Source organism: Orcinus orca, chromosome 1 (assembly GCF_937001465.1).
Source record: "Orcinus orca chromosome 1, mOrcOrc1.1, whole genome shotgun sequence".
NCBI lineage: Eukaryota > Metazoa > Chordata > Mammalia > Artiodactyla > Delphinidae > Orcinus > Orcinus orca.
Window position 1 is genome coordinate 11,556,908 of NC_064559.1, and position 20,999 is coordinate 11,577,906.

At 41.9% G+C, this 20,999-nt stretch overlaps 1 protein-coding gene across 7 annotated transcripts in view; it reads left to right on the top strand.

Moving 5' to 3' along the window:
- TP53BP2 (tumor protein p53 binding protein 2) overlaps positions 1-20,999 on the top strand; it is a 67,478-nt gene that overhangs the window by 25,679 nt on the left and 20,800 nt on the right. For 2 of the 7 annotated variants that reach the window (XM_033430415.2, XM_012533483.3), the window contains exons 3-6: positions 3,320-3,433; positions 7,887-7,969; positions 18,163-18,264; positions 20,208-20,382. In XM_033430415.2, coding sequence (XP_033286306.2) covers positions 3,320-3,433; positions 7,887-7,969; positions 18,163-18,264; positions 20,208-20,382 — 474 coding nt within the window. Of the gene's footprint in view, positions 1-2,734; positions 2,821-3,319; positions 3,434-7,886; positions 7,970-16,006; positions 16,054-18,162; positions 18,265-20,207; positions 20,383-20,999 lie in introns of those variants that run through there. The other 5 variants (XM_033430416.2, XM_033430418.2, XM_033430417.2 and 2 more) reach the window with 5 other exon arrangements.

Genomic DNA, 20,999 nt, shown 5'->3' on the forward strand with positions numbered 1-20,999 from the left:
TTTTTTTTAAATTATTTATTTGGTTGCGCCCGTCTTAGTTGCGGCAGGCGGGCTCCTTAGTTGCAGCACGTGGGCTCCTTAGTTGTGGCTTGCCAGCTCCTTAGTTGTGCCACGTGAATTCTTAATTGCGGCATGAATGTGGTATCTAGTTCTCTGACCAGGGATTGAACCCGGGCCCCCTGCATTGGGAGTGCAGAGTCTTATCCACTGCACCACCAGGGAAGTCCCCCGCGAATTTTTTTTTAAGTGTCTTATTGAACAGCTGTCTTTTTCCTTACTGATGTGAAATGTCACTTTGAATTCCTGTTGTATCTTATATGAAGTTATGTTTCTATAAGCTTTATAGTCAGTTACTTTTATTGTTTTCTTCTAGTTTTATGATAGGACCAAATAGTTTTAATTACTATAGTTTTATAAAAGGTTTGGTATTGTAAGGCAAGTGCTTATTTCATTGTTATCCTGTAGTATTCTTGTGTGTTTTCTTTTTCAGATATGTTTTAGAATTACCTTGAAATGTTCCATGAAAAATTCTTTGGGGCTTTTGATTGCTTACAGTGAATTCATAATTCATTTGAGGGTTGTTTGTATGGTGTGATTAAGATCAAGGTCTTAGGTATCAAAATCTTGTCTCTTTCATTTACTAGCTTTATAACTTCAGACAAGGTACTTAATCTCAGTAGTCCTCAAGTGTTTTCCCTGCATAATTGGGATAATAATTGAATCTATTGCATAGGATTGTGTGAGGATCCCAGGAGCTGACATTTGAAGGGGGTTTAGCATAGCCCCTGTTAGCATAGCACTTAATGTTAGCTCTCAGCAAGTAATAGCTGTTATGTTTTCAACTCCTCCTTTTTTGCTATAAATTGTTCAAGGTGCCCCATTTTAAAAATAGTACATTTGGACTTCCCTGGTGGCACAGTGGTTAAGAATCCGCCTGCCAGTCCAGGGAACATGGGTCTGAGCCCTGGTCCGGGAAGATCCCACATGCCATGGAGCAGCTAAGCCCGTGCGCCACAACTACTGAGCTGGCGCTCTACAGCCACAACTACTGAGCCCGTGTGCCACAACTACTGAAGCCTGCGCGCCTAGAGCCTGTGCTCCGCAACAAGAGAAGCCACCGCAATGAGAAGCCCGCACACCGCAATGAAGAGTAGCCCCCGCTCGCCACAACTAGAGAAAGCCTGCGTGCAGCCAAAAATAAATAAATGAATAAGTAAAATTTAAAAAATAAAAATAATAAATTTGTTGCTTCCACTTTGTTAGCTTCTCAAGTTTCCCATTTCCTTTAACTGACAGTCTTTCAAAATATGTAGCTTTTATTTGCCATCTCCATTTCCTTACTCCCCACTCATTTGTTTGCTAAGAGAACGTTTCTTGGATTCCTATAATGTACTAGGAACTGTGCTTGATTGTGAGGAATAGAGAGATGAAAGTGTCCTGCCTTCAAGTAAAAGCAGGAATCAGCAGACATTTATCATACAGTGCGATGACTGCAGGAATAGATGGATGTGCTCCACCTGCAGAAGGAGAAAAAAGTGATGGGGACAGTTCTCAATGCTAGGAATGGCTTGTTCCAAGTCACATAGGCACGGATGCCAGGACAAGGGGATTGGTGTGGTCAGAGCATGGGGTGAATAGGCGGCTTTGAGACCCTTTGAAGTGTATTTCAGCGTTTGCTGGCCTAAGCCTGATTTTTTGTCGTCATAGGCCATCAGGACCTTAGCTCCTAGACCTTGTAAGACGGTCCAACCCAGCGTGGACTGGAAGTTACTTCCCTTCCTTTGAATTCCCTCTTTGCTTATGGAACCTGGGGATTTCACTTCTTTTGAAATAAAGTGTCTGTGTGTGTGTGTGTGTGTGTGTGTGTGTTTGGTTTTTTTGTGAGGAGGTGGAGGGTCTGCTGAGAGTTTCTTTTGGGAGGGTGTCTACTCAGCTATGGGTGTTTCCTTTTGCGGGGTGGTCTTAGTTAGAATTTCCCCAGTTTAGAGGAGAGAGGGGTATCTGTGTCAACTCAGTATGTCAAGAACCAGAGCTGTACTTCGTTGCAACCGAGCAGATTAAGTTCAGGGCTTAGTTCACAGAATTGGCTGCTGAACCCTTGGCTGCCCCATTCTCTGCCCGTGTTGTTTATTTAAGGTACTCAGATAGTGTCTTTGATTACTGACAAGTGCATTGAGTTTTCTTAGGCTGTTTCAACCTTCTTATATTAAAAATTATATCGATGTTACCGGAGTTTTTTCGTTTTAAACAGTTACATCCTCAGACAGTATATTTGGTTTTTATATCCAGATCCCTTAAGATTGGAAGATTTTTTTTTTTTTTTTTTGGCTGTGTTGGGTCTTCATTGCTGCACGCAGGCTTTCTCTACTTGTGGCAAGAGGGGGCTACTGTTCGTTGCGGTGCACGGGCTTCTCATTGCGGTGGCTTCTCTTGTTGTGGAGCACAGGCTGTAGGTGCACGGGCTTCAGTAGTTGTGACACGTGGGCTCAGTAGTTGTGGCTCGCAGGCTCAGCAATTGTGGTGCACGGGCTTAGTTGCTCCGTGACATGTGGGATCTTCCTGGACCAGGGCTTGAACCCGTGTCCCCTGCATTGGCAGGCGGATTCCTAACCACTACGCCACCAGGGAAGCCCTCAAGATTGGAAGATTTTTTGAGGGGAGCTTAAGATATCTGGTTTCTCCTAAAGTTCCCATTTATTAGGGTATTTATCTATGCCCTTCTTTTTGTCTCTAGAAAAGTTCTGACAACTGGCAGTCTCATCGGAAGAAGGGCCAAAGAAGCATATTTTCAGGGCAGTAAAGAGGCTTTTGTTTGGAAATGCAAGTGTCTGATTTTTTTTTTAACGTAGTTTATAAAATTGTAATTAAAAAAAACAATAGACAGTAAGACTACACTATTTAGAAAGCTGTTTTTTAATGTTTCATGTGTATACTTAGAGAATCATAGAGCCATTAGAGTTAGAAGGGACCTCAGAGACTGTCCTATGGAATAGATGACAGGAGCTTTGGAACCCGCAGAGCTTCCCAGCCTGCCTGTGGCTAGTGAGGGGCCTCTGAATTAGACTCCTGAGCTCCTGCTCACGGCCTGGATCCAGTCCTCCCCCCAGTACTCCACCCACGCTTGACCCTGATCATATGGGTGGAAAGCTGGTGATGCTTCATTTTCTAAAAAAAAAAAAAAAAAAAGATGTAAGATGCTAAGTAACTTCTGCATTCATAATGCATAATTTGCATGAAGGATAGACAGTAAATGATATGTTCGTCTTTCTTTTTACCTGCAGATAACATGATTTGTACCTCATTTATTCGTTTCTTTTAGAACGTCCAGTTGCCGATAATGAGCGAATGTTTGATGTCCTGCAACGGTTTGGAAGTCAGAGGAGTGAAGTTCGGTTCTTCCTTCGCCATGAACGCCCCCCTGGCAGGGACATTGGTAGGTAGCATCCTATCAGTCATAACAAAGATCTGAAGTTTTATTTCATGCTCGGGTGTAGCACGTGATCAGGAGCCAGGTAATTTGGGGGGTAAGTGAGAGGTAAGGAAGTGGGAACAGCGAGGATAGACAGCTCCTCTAAGCCCTGACTGGGGGGTGGGGAGAAAGGGGTGTGGTTCAGTTTGTTCTGTTTTCTTGGAAGATGGGAAAAATTAGGCGACAGTTTTTAATGTGGGTGGGAAGGAAAGAGTCAGTAGAGCAGCGGGTTGAAATACAAGGAGGAGGAATGCTCAATGGGCAAGTCAGCCAGTGGGAGGTGGCGGGGGAAGGATCTCTCTTCCATTATTTATTTATTTATTATTTTTAAAATTTATTTTTAACATCTTTATTGGAGTATAATTGCTCTGCAATGGTGTGTTAGTTTCTGCTTTATAACAAAGCGAATCAGCTATACATATACATATATCCCCATATCTCCTCCCTCTTGCGTCTCCCTCCCACTCTCCCTATCCCACCCCTCTAGGTGGTCACAGAGCACCGAACTGATCTCCCTGTGCTATGCAGCTGCTTCCCACTAGCCCTCTATTTTACATTTGGTAGTGTATATATGTCCATGCTAGTCTCTCACTTCATCCCAGCTTCCCCTTCCCTGCCCCCCGCCCCTGCTGTGTCTTCAAGTCCATTCTCTAAGTCTGCGTCTTTATTCTCTCTTCCATTTTAACTGGGTGGAAGGGAAACTTTGCAGATGCAGGTAAATGTGTGTTCCCTGTGGGAGCAGTGGGAGGGTCTTCTCATCTGAGAACATTTGTTTTCTCTGAGATAGGAGGCACAGCCGTGTGAAAGTGATGGTTGGAGCCATGGTGGAGAACAGGAGAGAGTGCTGCTGGGGGACCAGGGTCCCCCTGGAGGCCAGTTGAGACTAGAGACCAGGAGACCATGGGTGATTTTTTTCCCCAGTGATGCTCTGCAGCCCAGAGGGTTGTAAGAGGAGATGGTTGGATTGACCCAAGGTTGGGGTTTGACCAGACCAGTTCAGTGGAGTCAGTGGGACAGGGAAGACGAGGATGTTGGTGAGATGACGTCTAAGCTGGGTGGGGGCGAAGTGAAGGCAGGGGGGCTGCAGGGCAAGAGCAGACCAGTGCTAAGGAACTGCACGTCTCACATTCATGCACAGGTGCAGTGAGAGGAAATTATGGTCAAAAAGTAGAAAGTCTGAATTTAAGATTTCAGGGGTAGAGCACCTCTAGGTGACGTGGTCCTGCACCGGGCCATGAAATGATCCTGAATTAGAGAGGAGGTAGGAGGCCACGGATCCTAGAGGTGAGCTTTTGGGTGGTAAGGTCGTCCAGCATGAAGGCAGGACTTGGAGTGGGGAGAACAGGGGAGTCAGGTGGTCACATCTGCGGTGACTGAGGGTTGTGACCAGAGTTTATAGATGACAGTGAGGAAAGGGTAGAAGGTAATACATGAAGGTGGAGAAATAGTGGGCTGAAAGCAGCCCTAGACATCGGGACACAGCTATCCCTGTGACCCTGGAGATCTCATAGGACATGGGAGAAAAGGCAGTTTCAGGTCTGAGATCTGTGGGGAAACTTTGTTCTCAGTGGGAAACCACTGGCCGGAGCATGATTACTAGGTGTTTCTAAAAATGTTGGAACTTTTAAAATGGAAGGTTTGTGACTTCAGTATATGTGTAATTCTTGGGAGTAAGAATGTCGGTAACAGAGGTTAATTATTAGATGTCACAGAATCTCAGTTTTATTCCTTTAGTACAGATGTCCACATGGTACCCAGCAATTAGACATTCAGACCGTGGGGGACCCCAGAATTGACTTAGTCTGGCCTCTTACTCTACAGATGAGAAAGGCTGATACTCAGGGGTTAAATGACTTGTCAGAGGCCACGTCCCTAGAGGCAGAGGCAGGCGTGGAACCTGAGTCACTTCAGCCAGGCTGGCTCACAGGCCTTTCAGTGTCTCTGGTGTCTGTAATTTTATTTTAAATAAGCATGCATTTTTTTTTTTTTTCCCCTAAAGCAGGCTTCTTTTTTGTGGTTTTAAGTTGGCATCTGCATCTTATTTTTATTTTGTTCTTTGTTTACATTACTGCATACATCTTCTTTTAGTAAATTAGATGAATTTTCCCCGTTGATCTACTAGTTCAAATATCTTTCTCTATCGTACCGGGTAAATTATTAAACAGCCTCTCAATAGTGCAGTACGCAGTTTCAGTGTGTCTGTAATGTGAGAAATATAATCTGAAGATAAAGACGCTGTTTTCACATTGTTGCAAAACACCAGTGCCACATAGTGTCTGAACTGGGATAAAACAGGATTGCTGTTCAGTGTCAGCCTTTGTGGTGTAGACTTCTAGATTACAGATTAGGAGACTGTTACTGTATTCTTTTTCCAGTTTAACTAGGACCTGTGACCCAGAATGTATATGACATTAATTTAAAAACTCTTGCTTTTTACTCTGATTATGTAACTGAACATGCCAAGGAGAAACTGGCGGAGTGCTCTTTCTTTGAGGCAGCAAAGAAAGCAGTTATTCCTAAGTGATAGATTTTTTTTTCTTCTACGGAAATATTGTCACAGGTTACCTGAGCTGTTTTGTCAGAGAATTGAACAGTATTTAAAAGTAAGGCTTCCCTGGTGGCGCAGTGGTTGAGAGTCCGCCTGCCGATGCAGGGGACACGGGTTCGTGCCCCGATCCGGGAAGATGCCACGTGCCGCGGAGTGGCTGGGCACCTGAGCCATGGCCGCTGAGCCTGCGCGTCCGGAGCCTGTGCTCCGCAATGGGAGAGGCCACAACAGTGAGAGGCCCACGTACCGCAAAAAAAAAAAAGTAAAGCTAACTCATTGGAGTTAGATGAAGTGTGGTACGTGGCCCTGAGGATAGACATATTTATTTACTGGAAATTTGTGCTAAGCTTCCAGGCAGGTACAATAGAGATTTGATTCAAAAGAAATTTTAATCTAAAACCTCTTGGGAGATAATTTAATAAATTTTCTAACTTCTGGGAAGTACAGGTCTAAGCTTAATTTCACATATTTAAGAAATTCTCTTTGATATTGTTTCTTATAATTTATCAGTTTAAGACTATTTTCCCTTCATGATGCTTTAAGTGGTACTGAGAGACCCATATATTCGGGCTTGAAAAATTCTTTTTAGCCAAAAAAGCAGAATGCACAGTGTTTTCCAATTAGTACTTTCCCAAGCTAAGAAAATGGAAATTTTTTTACTTAAATAAATGGGGAAATACTTGATAATACTTCGGAATTATCGCAAAATGACCAAATGTTCGAAATGCCACTTGTTCTGTTTTCATTTGCTTCCTTCCCGTGTAAGGTACAAACTCTTTAACGAGTACAAGGATGGGTTGATTTAATTTTCACGTTTATTTCTTTCAATGAAACTATTCCCAATTTCACTGCTGAGTAGCTAAATAGAGAACTGGGAGGAGCCACTTAAGCAAACGGTGTGAATGACCCGTAATCAGAAGTACATGTATTTTCTTAACTTCGCCTCCTGTGGTATCTGACGCATGGGAATGGTTAGCATGTGACATTTTCTAGTGCTATTTCTTTTTTTTTTTTTTTTTTTTTAACATCTTTATTGGAGTATAATTGCTTTACAATGGTATGTTAGTTTCAGCTTCACAACAAAATGAATCAGTTATATATATACATATATTCCCATATCTCTTCCCACTTGCGTCTCCCTCCCTCCCACCCTCCCTATCCCACCCCTCCAGGCGGTCACAAAGCACCGAGCTGATCTCCCTGTGCTATGCGGCTGCTTCCCACTAGCTATCTACCTTATGTTTGGCTATTTCTTTTTTTTTGCGGTACGCGGGCCTCTCACTGCTGGGGCCTTTCCCGTTGCGAAGCACAGGCTCCGGACGCGCAGGCTCAGCGGCCATGGCTCACGGGTCCAGCCGCTCCGCGGCATGTGGGATCTTCCCGGACCGGGGCACGAACCCGCGTCCCCCGCATCGGCAGGCGGACTCTTAACCACTGCGCCACCAGGGAAGCCCTGTAATGCTGACTATTTATTCACCGTTCCAAGTAAGGTTTTCCAGAACAGGCTGAATTACGAGACCTTAACTTCATTGCTACTAGAAAGCATTTTAAGTATATTTTCAACTTAAAATATCAGAGAGCTTTTTTTTTTTTTTTTTTTTTTTTTTGCGGTACGCGGGCCTCTCACCGTTGTGGCCTCTCCCATTGTGGAGCACAGGCTCCGGACGCGCAGGCTCAGCGGCTATGGCTCACGGGCCCAGCGGCTCCACGGCATGTGGGATCTTCCCAGACCGGGGCACGAACCCGTGTCCCCTGCATCGGCAGGCGGACTCTCAACCACTGCGCCACCAGGGAACTGAGAAATGAACCGGGACTTATAATATCTGTCAACTCTAGTGTTAATGCCTGCTTTCTGAATTTTGTGCCTAGTGAGCGGACCAAGGTCTCAGGATCCAAGTTTAAAAAGAAATGGTGTAAAACTTCCTGGTGAACATCGAAGAAAGGAGAATGGCGTAAGTGATCATTGTTACCCAAGCCATGTATGGACCACAGTGATACTGCTTTTTTAACCTTTAAATCTCATTCACTGTTACTTTTTTTTTCAGTGGGTTATTAAGGATGGCCCTTTTTAAAAGGCCTATTTTAAATTTATTTCTTCAAAACGGTTAATTTTAATGATCTCCACGTGGCTGTCGAAATAATTCAAATGCTGAATGTACCATAAATTCAGAACAAAACAGATGTTGAGCAGGTTGGAGGAAGTGTCTGTTTTTTTGGTGATTTTATTTGTTGCCGTCGTTTTTAGCGATTAATGATATATTAATACTCTCGCTACTGCATATGAATTTTAGCAGGTGTCCTTGGGATTCCTTGTAGGCATTTTCTCTTCAGAGCTTAGACTTTTTAATACTGTTAAGGATTAGCTAAATTACCTCTCTCCAACCTACATTTGCTTCTACTCTGCCTTTCCCCATATTCTTTGTTTCCCCCCCCAAAATTCTTCCTGTTTCTCTTCTCTGATCTCATATTTATCTTACAGTGAAGAAAGGTTGATATGACGATAACAGAAATGGTCTCAACCATTAACAGGATTTCAGTGCATCTTGACACATTATCACTGGGTTTTTTATTTTTTATTTGTTTTTTCGGCCACGCAGCATGTGGGATCGTAGTTTCCTGACCAAGGATCGAACCCATGCCCCCTGCACTGGAAATGCAGTCTTAACCACTGGACTACCAGGGAAGTCCCATCACTGGGTTGTTAAAAAACATCTTGATAGAAGTATAATTGTCATATAATAAACTGCACATATTTCAGGTATACAATTTGATAAGTTTTGACATATGTGTACACCTGTGAAGCCATTACCATAATCAAGCTAATGAACATATCCATCACCCCCTCCCCCCCAAAAAAAGTTTCCTTACGTCCTTCTGTAATCCTTTCCTTGTTGCCTCCCTCCCCATCCTCAGGGAACTGCTAGCAAGTCTCCTTTCTGTTACTACAAATTAGTTATATTTTCTAGAATCTAGGATAAATGGAGCCATCCAGTATGTACTCTTTTTGTCTGAATTTACTCAGGATAATTATTGTGAGATTAATCCATTTTGCTGTGTGTATCAATAGTTGATTCCTTTTTATTGCTGAGAGATACTTCATTGTCTGGTTACACCACTCCTTATCCATTCATCTGTTGATGGACATTTGGGTTGTTTCCAGTTACTCCATATCAAGCTACAATGAATATTTGGGTACACATCTTTGTATGGACATATACTTTTATTTCTCTTGGGTGAATACTTAGGAGTGGAATGGTTGGGTCGTTTGGTAGATGTATGTTAACTTTTTTTTTTTTTTTTAACATCTTTATTGGAGTATAATTGCTTTACAATGGTGTGTTGTATGTTAACTTTTAAAAAGCTGCCAGAGTGTTTTCCAAAGTGATTGTTTTATTTTACATTCCCCACCAGAGAGTTCTAGTTTTTCCACATCCTTGCCAACATTTGGTATGGTCATTCCTTTTCATTTTGGCTGTCTAATAGGTGTGTAGTGGTATTACATTGTGGTTTTAATTTGTATTTCTCTAATGGCTAATGATGTTGGGCATCTATCATGTGCTTATTTGCCATTTGTGTATTGTCTTTGGTGAAGTATTTGTTCACCTCTTTTGCTTAATTTTTTCTTTATTGGGTTGTTTACTTTCTTATTACTGAGTTTAAGGCTTCTTTATATATTCTGGATCCAAGTTTTTTATTACATAGATGATTTGCAAATATTTTTCCCAGTCTATGACTTGTTCTTAATTTTAATACAGTATAATTGATCGGTTTAGAAATTTTGTAGTTTTAGATTTTACATCTAAGTTTATGATCCATTTTGCAGTAACATTTGCATATGGTGTGAGAGTTAAAGTTCATTTTGTTTTTCATATATGGATAGCAGTTGTACAAGCAGTATTTGTTGAAAACACTAAACTTTCTCCACTCAATTGCCTTTTTTTCTAAAATCAATTACCCCATATATGTGCGGGTCTATTTTTGTACTCTCTGTCCTGCACAATTGATCTATTTATCTGTCATGATGTCAGTAACACACTGTGTTGGTTACTGAAACATGGTAAGTCTTGAAGTCAGGTAGTGTATGTTTTCAACTGCATTCTTTACAAAGCTTTGGCTATTGTATGTCCTTTGCACTTCCATACGGAATTTTAGAATTTGGTTGTCAGTTTATACAAAAAAAGCCTGCTGGGATTTTGGTTGGGATTCCGTTGACTCTGTAAGTCAGTTTGGGAAGAATTGCCGTCTTGACAGTATTGAGCTTTTCGGTTCATGAGCTCCACTTCGCCCTTTATTTAAGTCTTCTCTCTCTCAGCCAGGTTTTGAAGTTTCCAGTGTGCATATCTGGCACATCTTCTGTTAAACGTATTCCTAAGTGCTTCATGTTTTTTATGCTATTGTTAATGGTATTAAAAATACTTTCTTCAGTTTCTGGTTGTTGCTAATATATAGAAATATAATTGATTTGGGCATATTGATGTTTTATCCTGCATTCTTGCTAAATAAATTATTCTGGTAGCTTTTTTGTAGATTCCATAGGATTTTCTTCATAGATGATTGTGTTGTCTTTGTGTAAAGACAGAAAAGAAACTTTTTTTTTACATCTTTATTGGAGTATAATTGCTTTACAATGGTGTGTTAGTTTCCGCTTTATAACAAAGTGAATCAGTTATACATATACATATGTTCCCATATCTCCTCCCTCTTGTGTCTCCCTCCCTCCCACCCTCCCTATCCCACCCCTCTAGGTGGTCACAAAGCACCGAGCTGATCTCCCTGTGCTATGCGGCTGCTTCCGACTAGCTATCTATTTTACGTTTGGTAGTGTATATATGTCCATGCCACTCACTCACCCTGTCACAGCTCACCCCTCCCCCTCCCCATATCCTCAAGTCCGTTCTCTAGTAGGTCTGTGTCTTTATTCCTGTCTTACCCCTAGGATCTTCATGACATTTTTTCCCCCTTAAATTCCATATATATGTGTTAGCATACGGTATTTGTCTTTCTCTTTCTGACTTACTTCACTCTGTATGACAGACTCTAGGTCCATCCACCTCATAACAAATAGCTCAACTTCATTTCTTTTTATGGCTGAGTAATATTCCATTGTATATATGTGCCACATCTTCTTTATCCATTCATCTGATGATGAACACTTAGGTTGTTTCCATCTCCTGGCTATTGTAAATAGAGCTGCAATGAACATTTTGGTACATGACTCTTTTTGAATTATGGTTTTCTCAGGGTATATGCCCAGTATTGGGATTGCTGGGTCGTATGGTAGTTCTATTTGTAGTTTTTTAAGGAACCTCCATACTGTTCTCCATAGTGGCTGTACCAATTCACATTCCCACCAGCAGTGCAAGAGTGTTCCCTTCTCCACACCCTCTCCAGCATTTATTGTTTCCAGATTTTTTGATGATGGCCGTTCTGACCGGTGTGAGATGATATCTCATTGTAGTTTTGATTTGCATTTCTCTAATGATTAATGACGTTGAGCATTCGTTCATGTGTTTGTTGGCAGTCTGTATATCTTCTTTGGAGAAATGTCTATTTAGGTCTTCTGCCCATTTTTGGATTGGGTTGTTTGTTTTTCTGTTATTGAGCTGCATGAGCTGCTTGTAAATTTTACAGATTAATCCATTGTCAGTTGCTTCATTTGCAAATATTTTCTCCCATTCTGAAGGTTGTCTTTTGGTCTTGTTTATGACCTTGCTGTGCAAAAGCTTTTAAGTTTCATTAGGTCCCATTTGTTTATTTTTGTTTTTCTTTCCATTTCTCTAGGAGGTGGGTCAAAAAGGATCTTGCTGTGATTTATGTCATAGAGTGTTCTGCCTATGTTTTCCTCTAAGAGTTTGATAGTTTCTGGCCTTACATTTAGGTCTTTAATCCATTTTGAGCTAATTTTTGTGTATGGTGTTAGGGAGTGATCTAATCTCATACTTTCACACGTACCTGTCCAGTTTTCCCAGCACCACTTATTGAAGAGGCTGTCCTTTCTCCACTGTACATTCCTGCCTCGTTTACCAAAGATAAGGTGACCATATGTGGGTGGGTTTATCTCTGGGCTTTCTATCCTGTTCCATTGATGTATCTTTCTGTTTTTGTGCCAGTACCGTACTGTCTTGATTACTGTAGCTTTGTAGTATAGTGTGAAGTCAGGGAGCCTGATTCTTCCAGCTCCGTTTTTCATTCTCAAGATTGCTTTGGCTATTCGGGGTCTTTTGTGTTTCCATACAAATTGTGAAATTTTTTGTTCTAGTTCTGTGAAAAATGCTAGTGGTAGTTTGATAGGGATTGCATTGAATCTGTAGATTGCTTTGGGTAGTAGAGTCATTTTCACAATGTTGATTCTTCCAATCCAAAAACATGGTATATCTCTCCATCTATTTGTATCATCTTTAATTTCTTTCATCAGTGTCTTAAAATTTTCTGCATACAGGTCTTTTGTCTCCTTAGGTAGGCTTATTCCTAGATATTTTATTCTTTTTGTTGCAATGGTAAATGGGAGTGTTTTGTTGATTTCACTTTCAGATTTTTCATCATTAGTGTATAGGAATGCCAGAGATTTCTGTGCATTAATTTTGTATCCTGCTACTTTACCAAATTCATTGATTAGCTCTAGTAGTTTTCTGGTAGCATCTTTAGGATTCTCTATGTATAGTATCATGTCATCTGCAAACAGTGACAGCTTTACTTCTTCTTTTCCTATTTGTATTATTTTATTTCCTTTTCTTCTCTGATTGCTGTGGCTAAAACTTCCAAAACTATGTTGAATAAGAGTGGTCAACCTTGTCTTGTTCCTGATCTTAGTGGAAATGGTTTCAGTTTTTCACCGTTGAGGACAATGTTGGCTCTGGGTTTGTCATGTATGCCCTTTATTATGTTGAGGAAAGTTCCCTCTGTGCCTACTTTCTGGAGGGTTTTTATCATAAATGGGTGTTGAATTTTGTTGAAAGCTTTCTCTGCATCTATTGAGATGATCATATGCTTTTTCTCCTTCAAGTTGTTAATATGGTGTATCACATTGACTGATTTGCGTATATTGAAGAATCCTTGCATGCCTGGAATAAACCCTGCTTGATCATGGTGTATGGTCCTTTTAATGTGCTGTTGGATTCTGTTTGCTAGTATTTTGTTGAGGATTTTTGCATCTTTGTTCATCAGTGATATTGGCCTGTAGTTTTCTTTGTGACATCCTTGTCTGGTTTTGGTATCAAGGTGATGGTGGCCTCGTGGAATGACTTTGGGAGTGTTCCTCCCTCTGCTATATTTTGGATGAGTTTGAGAAGGATAGGTGTTATCTCTTCTGTAAATGTGTGATAGAATTCGCCTGTGAAGCCATCTGGTCCTGGGCTTTTGTTTGTTGGAAGATTTTTAATCACAGTTTCAATTTCAGTGCTTGTGATTGGTCTGTTCATATTTTCTATTTCTTCCTGATTCAGTCTTGGCAGGTTGTGCATTTCTAAGAATTTGTCCATTTCTTCCAGGTTGTCCATTTTATTGGCGTAGAGTTGCTTGTAGTCATCTCTCATTATCCTTTGTATTTCTGCATTGTCAGTTGTTACTTCTCCTTTTTCATTTCTAATTCTATTGATTTGAGTCTTCTCCCTTTTTTTCTTGATGAGTCTGGCTAATGATTTCTCAATTTTGTTTATCTTCTCAAAGAACCAGCTTTTAGTTTTATTGATCTTTGCTATCATTTCCTTCATTTCTTTTTCATTTATTTATGATGTGATCTTTATGATTTCTTTCCTTCTGCTAACTTTGGGGTTTTTTTGTTCTTCTTCCTCTAATTGCTTTAGGTTCAAGGTTAGGTTGTTTATCCGAGATGTTTCCTGTTTCTTAAGGTAGGATTGTATTGCTATAAACTTCCCTCTTAGAACTGCTTTTGCTGCATCCCATAGGTTTTGGGTCGTCGTGTCTCCATTGTCATTTGTTTCTAGGTATTTTTTGATTTCCTCTTTGATTTCTTCAGTGATCACTTCGTTATTAAGTAGTGTATTGTTTAGCCTCCATGTGTTTGTATTTTTTACAGATCTTTTCCTGTAATTGATATCTAGTCTCATAGCCTTGTGGTTGGAAAAGATAGTTGATACAATTTCAGTTTTCTTAAATTTACCAAGGCTTGATTTGTGATCCAAGATATGATCTATCCTGGAGAATATTCCATGAGCAGTTGAGAAAAATGTGTATTCTATTGTTTTTGGATGGAATGTCCTATAAATATCAATTAAGCCCATCTTGTTTAATGTATCATTTAAAGCTTGTGTTTCCTTATTTATTTTCATTTTGGATGATCTGTCCATTGGTGAAAGTGGGGTGTTAAAGTCCCCTACTATGATTGTGTTACTGTCGATTTCCCCTTTTATGGCTGTTAGTATTTGCCTTATGTATTGAGGTGCTCCTATGTTGGGTGCATAAATATTTACAATTGTTACAATTGTTCCATTCAGTGAATCTGTGTCTTTTGGTGGGAGCATTTAGTCCATTTACATTTAAGGTAATTATTGATATGTATGTTCCTATCCCCATTTTCTAAATTGTTTTGGGTTCGTTATTATAGCTCTTTTCCTTCTCTTGTGTTTCTTGCCTAGAGAAGTTCCTTTAGCAGTTGTTGTAAAGTTGGTTTGGTGGTGCTGAACTCTCACAGCTTTTGCTTCTCTGTAAGGTTTTAATTTCTCCATCAAATCTGAATGAGATCCTTGCTGGGCAGAGTAATCTTGGTTGCAGGTTTTTCTCCTTCATCACTTTCAATATGTCCTGCCAGTCCCTTCTGGCTTGTGGAGTTTCTGCTGAAAGATCAGCTGTTAACCTTATGGGGATTCCCTTGTGTGTTATTTGTTGTTTTTCCCTTGCTGCTTTTAATATGTTTTCTTTGTATTTAATTTTTGACAGTTTGATTAATATGTGTCTTGGCGTGTTTCTCCTTGGATTTATCCTGTATGGGACTCTGTGCTTCCTGGACTTGATTAACTATTTCCTTTCCCATATTAGGGAAGTTTTCAACTATAATCTCTTCAAATATTTTCTCAGTCCCTTTCTTTTTCTCTTCTTCTTCTGGAACCCCTATAATTCGAATGTTGGTGCGTTTAATGTTGTCCCAGAGGTCTCTGAGACCGTCCTCAGTTCTTTTCATTCTTTTTTCTTTATTCTGCTCTGCAGTAGTTATTTCCACTATTTTATCTTTCAGGTCACTTATCCGTTCTTCTGCCTCAACTATTCTGCTACTGATCCCATCTAGAGTATTTTTAATTTCGTTTATTGTGTTGTTCATCGTTGCTTGTTTCATCTTTAGTTCTTCTAGGTCCTTGTGAAATGTTTCTTGCATTTTCTCTATTCTATTTCCAAGATTTTGGATCATCTTTACTATCATTATTCTGAAATCTTTTTCAGGTAGACTGCCTATTTCCTCTTCATTTGTTAGGTCTGGTGGGTTTTTATCTTGCTCCGTCATCTGCTGTGTGTTTTTCTGTCTTCTCATTTTGCTTATCTTACTGTGTTTGGGGTCTCCTTTTTGCAGGCTGCAGGTTCGTAGTTCCCGTTGTTTTTGGTGTCTGTCCCCAGTGGCTAAGGTTGGTTCAGTGGGTTGTGTAGGCTTCCTGGTGGAGGGGACTAGTGCCTGTGTTCTGGTGGTTGAGGCTGGATCTTGTCTTTCTGGTGGGCAGGTCCATGTCTGGTGGTGTGTTTTGGGGTGTCTGTGGACTTATTATGATTTTAGGCAGCCTCTCTGCTAATGGGTGAGGTTGTGTTCCTGTCTTGGTAGTTGTTTGGCATAGGGTGTCCAGCACTGTAGCTTGCTGGTCGTTGAGTGAAGCTGGGCGCTGGTGTTGAGATGGAGATCTCTGGGAGATTTTCCCCGTTTGAAATTCTGTGGTGCTGGGAGGTCTCTTGTGGACCAGTGTCCTGAAGTTGGCTCTCCCACCTCAGAGGCACAGCACTGACTCCTGGCTGCAGCTCCTAGAGCCTTTCATCCACACGGCTCAGAATAAAAGGGAGAAAAAGTAGAAAGAAAGAAGCTAAAAGAAAATAAAGTAAGGTGTAATAAAGTTATTAAAATAAAAAAATAATTATTAAGAAAAATTTAAACAAAAAACGGACGGATAGAATCCTAGGACAAATGGTGAAAGCAGAGCTATATAGACAAAATCTCACACAGAAGCATACATATACACACTCACAAAAAGAGGAAAAGGGGAAAAATAATAAATCTTGCTCTCAAAGTCCACCTCCTCAATTTGAGATGATTCGTTGTCTATTCAGGTATTCCACAGATGCAGGGTACATCAAGTTGATTGTGGAGATTTAATCCACTGCTCTTGAGGCTGCTGGGAGAGATTTCCCTTTCTCTTCTTTGTTCGCACAGCTCCCAGGGCTCAGCTTTGGATTTGGCCCCTCCTTTGCGTGTAGGTCGCCGGAGGGCGTGTGTTCTTCGCTCAGATGGGACGAGGTTAAAGGAGCTGCTGATTCCGGGGCTCCGGCTCACTCAGGCCAAGGGGAGGGAGGGGCACCGGTGCGGGGCGAGCCTGTGGCGGCAGAGGCCAGCTGGACTTTGCACCAGCCTGAGGCACGCCGTGCGTTCTCCCGGGGAAGTTGTCCCTGGATCCCGGGACCCTGGCAGTGGCGGGCTGCACAGTCACCCCGGAAGGGGGGTGTGGACAGTGACCTGTGCTCGCACACAGGCTTCTTGGTGGCGGCAGCAGCAGCCTTTAGCGTCTCATGCCCGTCTCTGGGGTCCGCGCTGTTAGCCGCGGCTCATGCCCGTCTCAGGAGCTCCTTTAAGTAGCGCTCTTAATCCCCTCTTCTCGCGCACCAGGAAACAAAGAGGGAAGAACAAGTCTCTTGCCTCTTCGGCAGGTCCAGACTCCCTCCCAGCTAGCCGTGGTGCACTAACCCCTTCAGGCCGGAAGCCTGAGCCTCAGCTCCCAGCCCCACCCGCTCCGACGGGTGAGCAGAAAAGCCTCTTGGGCTGGTGAGTGCCTGTAGGCCCTGATCCTCTGTGTGGGAATCTCCCCGCTTTGCCCTCCGCACCCCAGTTGCTGTGCTCTCCTCTGCGGCTCCAAAGCTTCCCCCTTCGCCACCCGCAGTCTCCGCCCGCGAAGGGGCTTCTAGTGTGTGGAAACCTTTCCTCCTTCACAGCTCCTTCCCGCTGGTGCAGGTCCCGTCCCTATCCTTTTGTCTCTGTTTATTATATTTTCTTTTTCTCTACCCAGGTACGTGGGGACTTTCTTGCCTTTGGGGAGTTCTGAGGTCTTCTGCCAGCATTCAGTAGGTGTTCTGTAGGAGTTGTTGCACATGTAGATGTATTTCTGATGTATCTGATGCTGTTGGTATCTTGTAATGAATCACATAGACGCAATTCTCCTTTCAGGTAAAGCTGCAGAAAAATGACAGAATAATGGCTGTTCCTTCATTATCTCCTTTTTCTACTTTTCTTCTTCTTTTTCTGCTAGCATTGGAGGGTCTCCTGCAGAGTCTGAGGGCGGCTGTGGCTCACCACAGGGACAAGGACACTGGCAACAAAAGTTCGGGGGAGTACTCCTTGGCGTGAGCCCTCCCACAGTCCGCCATTAGCCCCATCCAAGAAACGTTTTCGTTTTCAATCTGGACACAGTTTATTTCTACTTTTTTGTTCTGTGGCACGGGTTAAACCTCTTAGGACCATGTCCAACGGATGTTTAGAGAGTGGACATCTTGCTTTGTCCCTGATGACCCAATGTATCTTGAATTTGTAAAATTCTAGTGTCATAGTTTTAAAGGGTGTTTTGATGACTGTATTCTAGGTTTGCTGCCAGTGTCCCAGTATCATGTTTAATATGGTCAAACACTGCCTTCCTAATTTAAATTAACTATAGAACGAGGTAATTCCAAGTTGTTCCATCTGTGTTACTGACTATTGAAACTAGTTAATTTAAATTTACAGCTTAGAAGAGTGTTGGTCTGTATGTTAGTATGTTTTATATGTTAATAAGTCAATGTGGGGTATTAATATAAAAGTTAATGGTTTCTTTAATATTATGGAAGAAAAATGGCTAAATAATTTTGTCATGATTGGTTCAGGTGATGCTTATAATGGGCCTTTGAGTGAGGAATCTCTGTGATCATTTTGTACTAAGTTGGATTGTTTGCATTTTTTTTTTTTTGGTAGGTTAATAGTCCTAGGATGGACCTGACACTTGCTGAACTTCAGGAAATGGCATCTCGCCAGCAGCAACAGATTGAGGCCCAGCAACAAATGCTGGCCACTAAGGTAATATCTTGTTTTCAAAGACCTAACAGGCCACTCCTGTTCATGTGTGTGTAAAGCCGTTTACGTTCCATCCTCACTGGTAAACCAGTTACCTCCTAGATACATGTTGATACCATCAACCCGGAAGGTACCTGCTTTCTTCTCTTCACTGCAGCATTTTGTAGAAACCTTAAATCACCCAGTTGTTCCTCTTCCCGACCACCATTCTCATCAGAGTTAACCACGCTATGCTGAGTATCAGTAAAACAGGACCAGCGGAAAGAACCTTTCGGCTTTGCTTGTAGGCACAGCTCTGGGCTGACCTCCTCCTGAATCATTACTGCAGCAAGAGGCGCTTGCTGCTCACGCAAACCTGTCCCCAGCTGCTGCTTGGCACTGGTAACAGGCTGCCTGCCTTTATCTGGGGACATTCTTCACCCACCACCTAATTCACATCCTGTCCTTGGACAAAGAAAACATGGGAAGCCTGTCCCTTTCTATCTAAACCAGTCTCCCTGCTGCTGCTTCTGCCAGCCATGGGCTTCTAGTCTGAGCCAGATGTTGTCGGACTTTGTCTGTAAAGGGCTGAGATATTTTAGGCTTTGCAAGCTGTGCTGTCTCAGCTCCGCAGTTGTAGCAGGAAAGCAGCCATAGACGAACGGGTATGGCAGTGTGCCGAGAAGACTTTACTCACAACACGGATAGCAAGCTGGATTTCGCCTGCAGGTCTGCCAGCCCCTGGTCTAAATACCCAGTCTCTGCCGCCGACCAGTCTTTGAGGGACTGTAAGTTCACTTGGGGTGAACAACTTGAGGGTTTGAGTAGCAAGGTCCCCAGCAGGGCTTTGAAGTGATGGCCAGGGATTCTTTAAGGTGGTTCTCAACATGCACGATGGCCTTCCCTGGAATACTTCCTAGGGTTCCGATGCATCCTTTCTACTTCTGATGCCAGACACCAGCTTTTTCAAAATCATGTGTATCATTGCTTCTCAGACTTTAATACGAATACAGATCACCTAGGGATCTTGTTAAAAATGCATATTTTGATTCAGTAGGTGTGGGTTGGAGTCTGACATTTTGCATTTCTAACAAGGTCCCATGTGATGCTGACGCAGCATTCCTTGAGTTGCAAGGACATGAATTCAAAGAAAAAGGTTGATTGTTAACAGAATAACTCTCTACCCTCAGGGTCTTATTTTGAAACTATTTCTGTGTTATTTGTATGTTTTAGCCGTATTAATCTGTGAAGTTTACCCTTGATTATAAATTGTGTGGCTGTATTACTCAGTTAAAAATTTTAATATAATAGAAATAAAATTGTAAGTTGCATTATTGCAGTTTTCTGAAGGCACTAAGTAGTTCTTTAGCTCTTTTCTAAGTGTATTGAGTGTGTACTAACTATGTACAATACTGTTGACAGAGGTTTACATTTCACATTGCATTTAATCCTCACTGTAGCCCTAGGAGGACTAGTGATCATCTCATTTTATAGATGAAGAGACAGACTTGTGGATTTGGTGAAATTATGTAATTTGCCCAAAGTCTCATAGCTAATAAATGGCAGAGCTTGGGTTTGAATCCAAATTGGACTTCGAAGTGTATCATTTAATAGCTTTCTTTTACTGCCTCCCCCTCTACATGAGCTCCTTCTTGAAATTATAGCCGCAGCTCATGAAAACTAGTTCAAGGATCACTGCTTGCTTGCCGCACAAGGACCACTTGGATAAAAATACTGGTTCCTGGATCTTACCCCCTAAGAGGTAGATTCTAGGCTTGGGCCCGGGAGAGGCTGTTTTTCACAAACTCCCCAGGTGGTTCTCATAGCAGTGTGTAGGACAGATGGTGAGACCAGAGCAACACCACCGGTGTACCTCAGCCTGGGCACCTCAGGGTGTGGTTAGATTAATTGTGGGTTAGTGGTCTGCTGTTTAAAATGACATGTCTGATGATGGCTTATATCTTCAGGAGCAGCGCTTAAAGTTTTTGAAACAGCAAGATCAGCGTCAGCAGCAACAAGCTGCTGAACAGGAAAAGCTTAAGAGGCTCAAAGAAATAGCTGAGAATCAGGAAGCTAAGCTGAAAAAAGTGAGAGCACTTAAAGGCCACGTGGAACAGAAGAGGCTAAGCAACGGGAAACTTGGTGAGTTGCTCCCATTTGGTTTACCTCAGTGCTAAATGCTATAGTGTTAAACTGTTTGGGTGTAAGGAAACGCATTGGTATAAGAAAACACGTTGGTGTAGGAAGTTTATGTGAATTTGCAGTAAGTAAGAAGAATAAGATGAGACTCTGTATGTAGATCAACTTCAAAGGATTTTTTTGGAAAAGTATAATTCACTGCAGTTTTGATGCTGCTGCTTCCCCCTGAATTGAATTCAGCTGTTGAATGTTTTAGACAAGGTTTCCAGGTTCCCTTTGGAAAACGTAGTAGTAGTAGTAGTAGTAGTTTCCACCCCCCCCCCATTTAGTTAGTTATTTATTTGGTTGCACCAGGTCTTAGTTGCAGCAGGCGGGCTCCTTAGTTGCGACTCCAGGGCTCCTTAGTTGTGGCATGTGAACTCTTAGTTGCGGCATGCATGTGGGATCTAGTTCCCTGACCAAGGATGGAACCCAGGCCCCCTGCATTGAAGTTCTCTTTCTTCTCTCTAATTTTTGACTGAAAATTTGATGAAGGTAAGGATTTTTATGCATATAATGGCTCCATCTATTACAATACCATTTTAATTAAAATTTTAGTGATTTGATTTAGAGATGTCTGT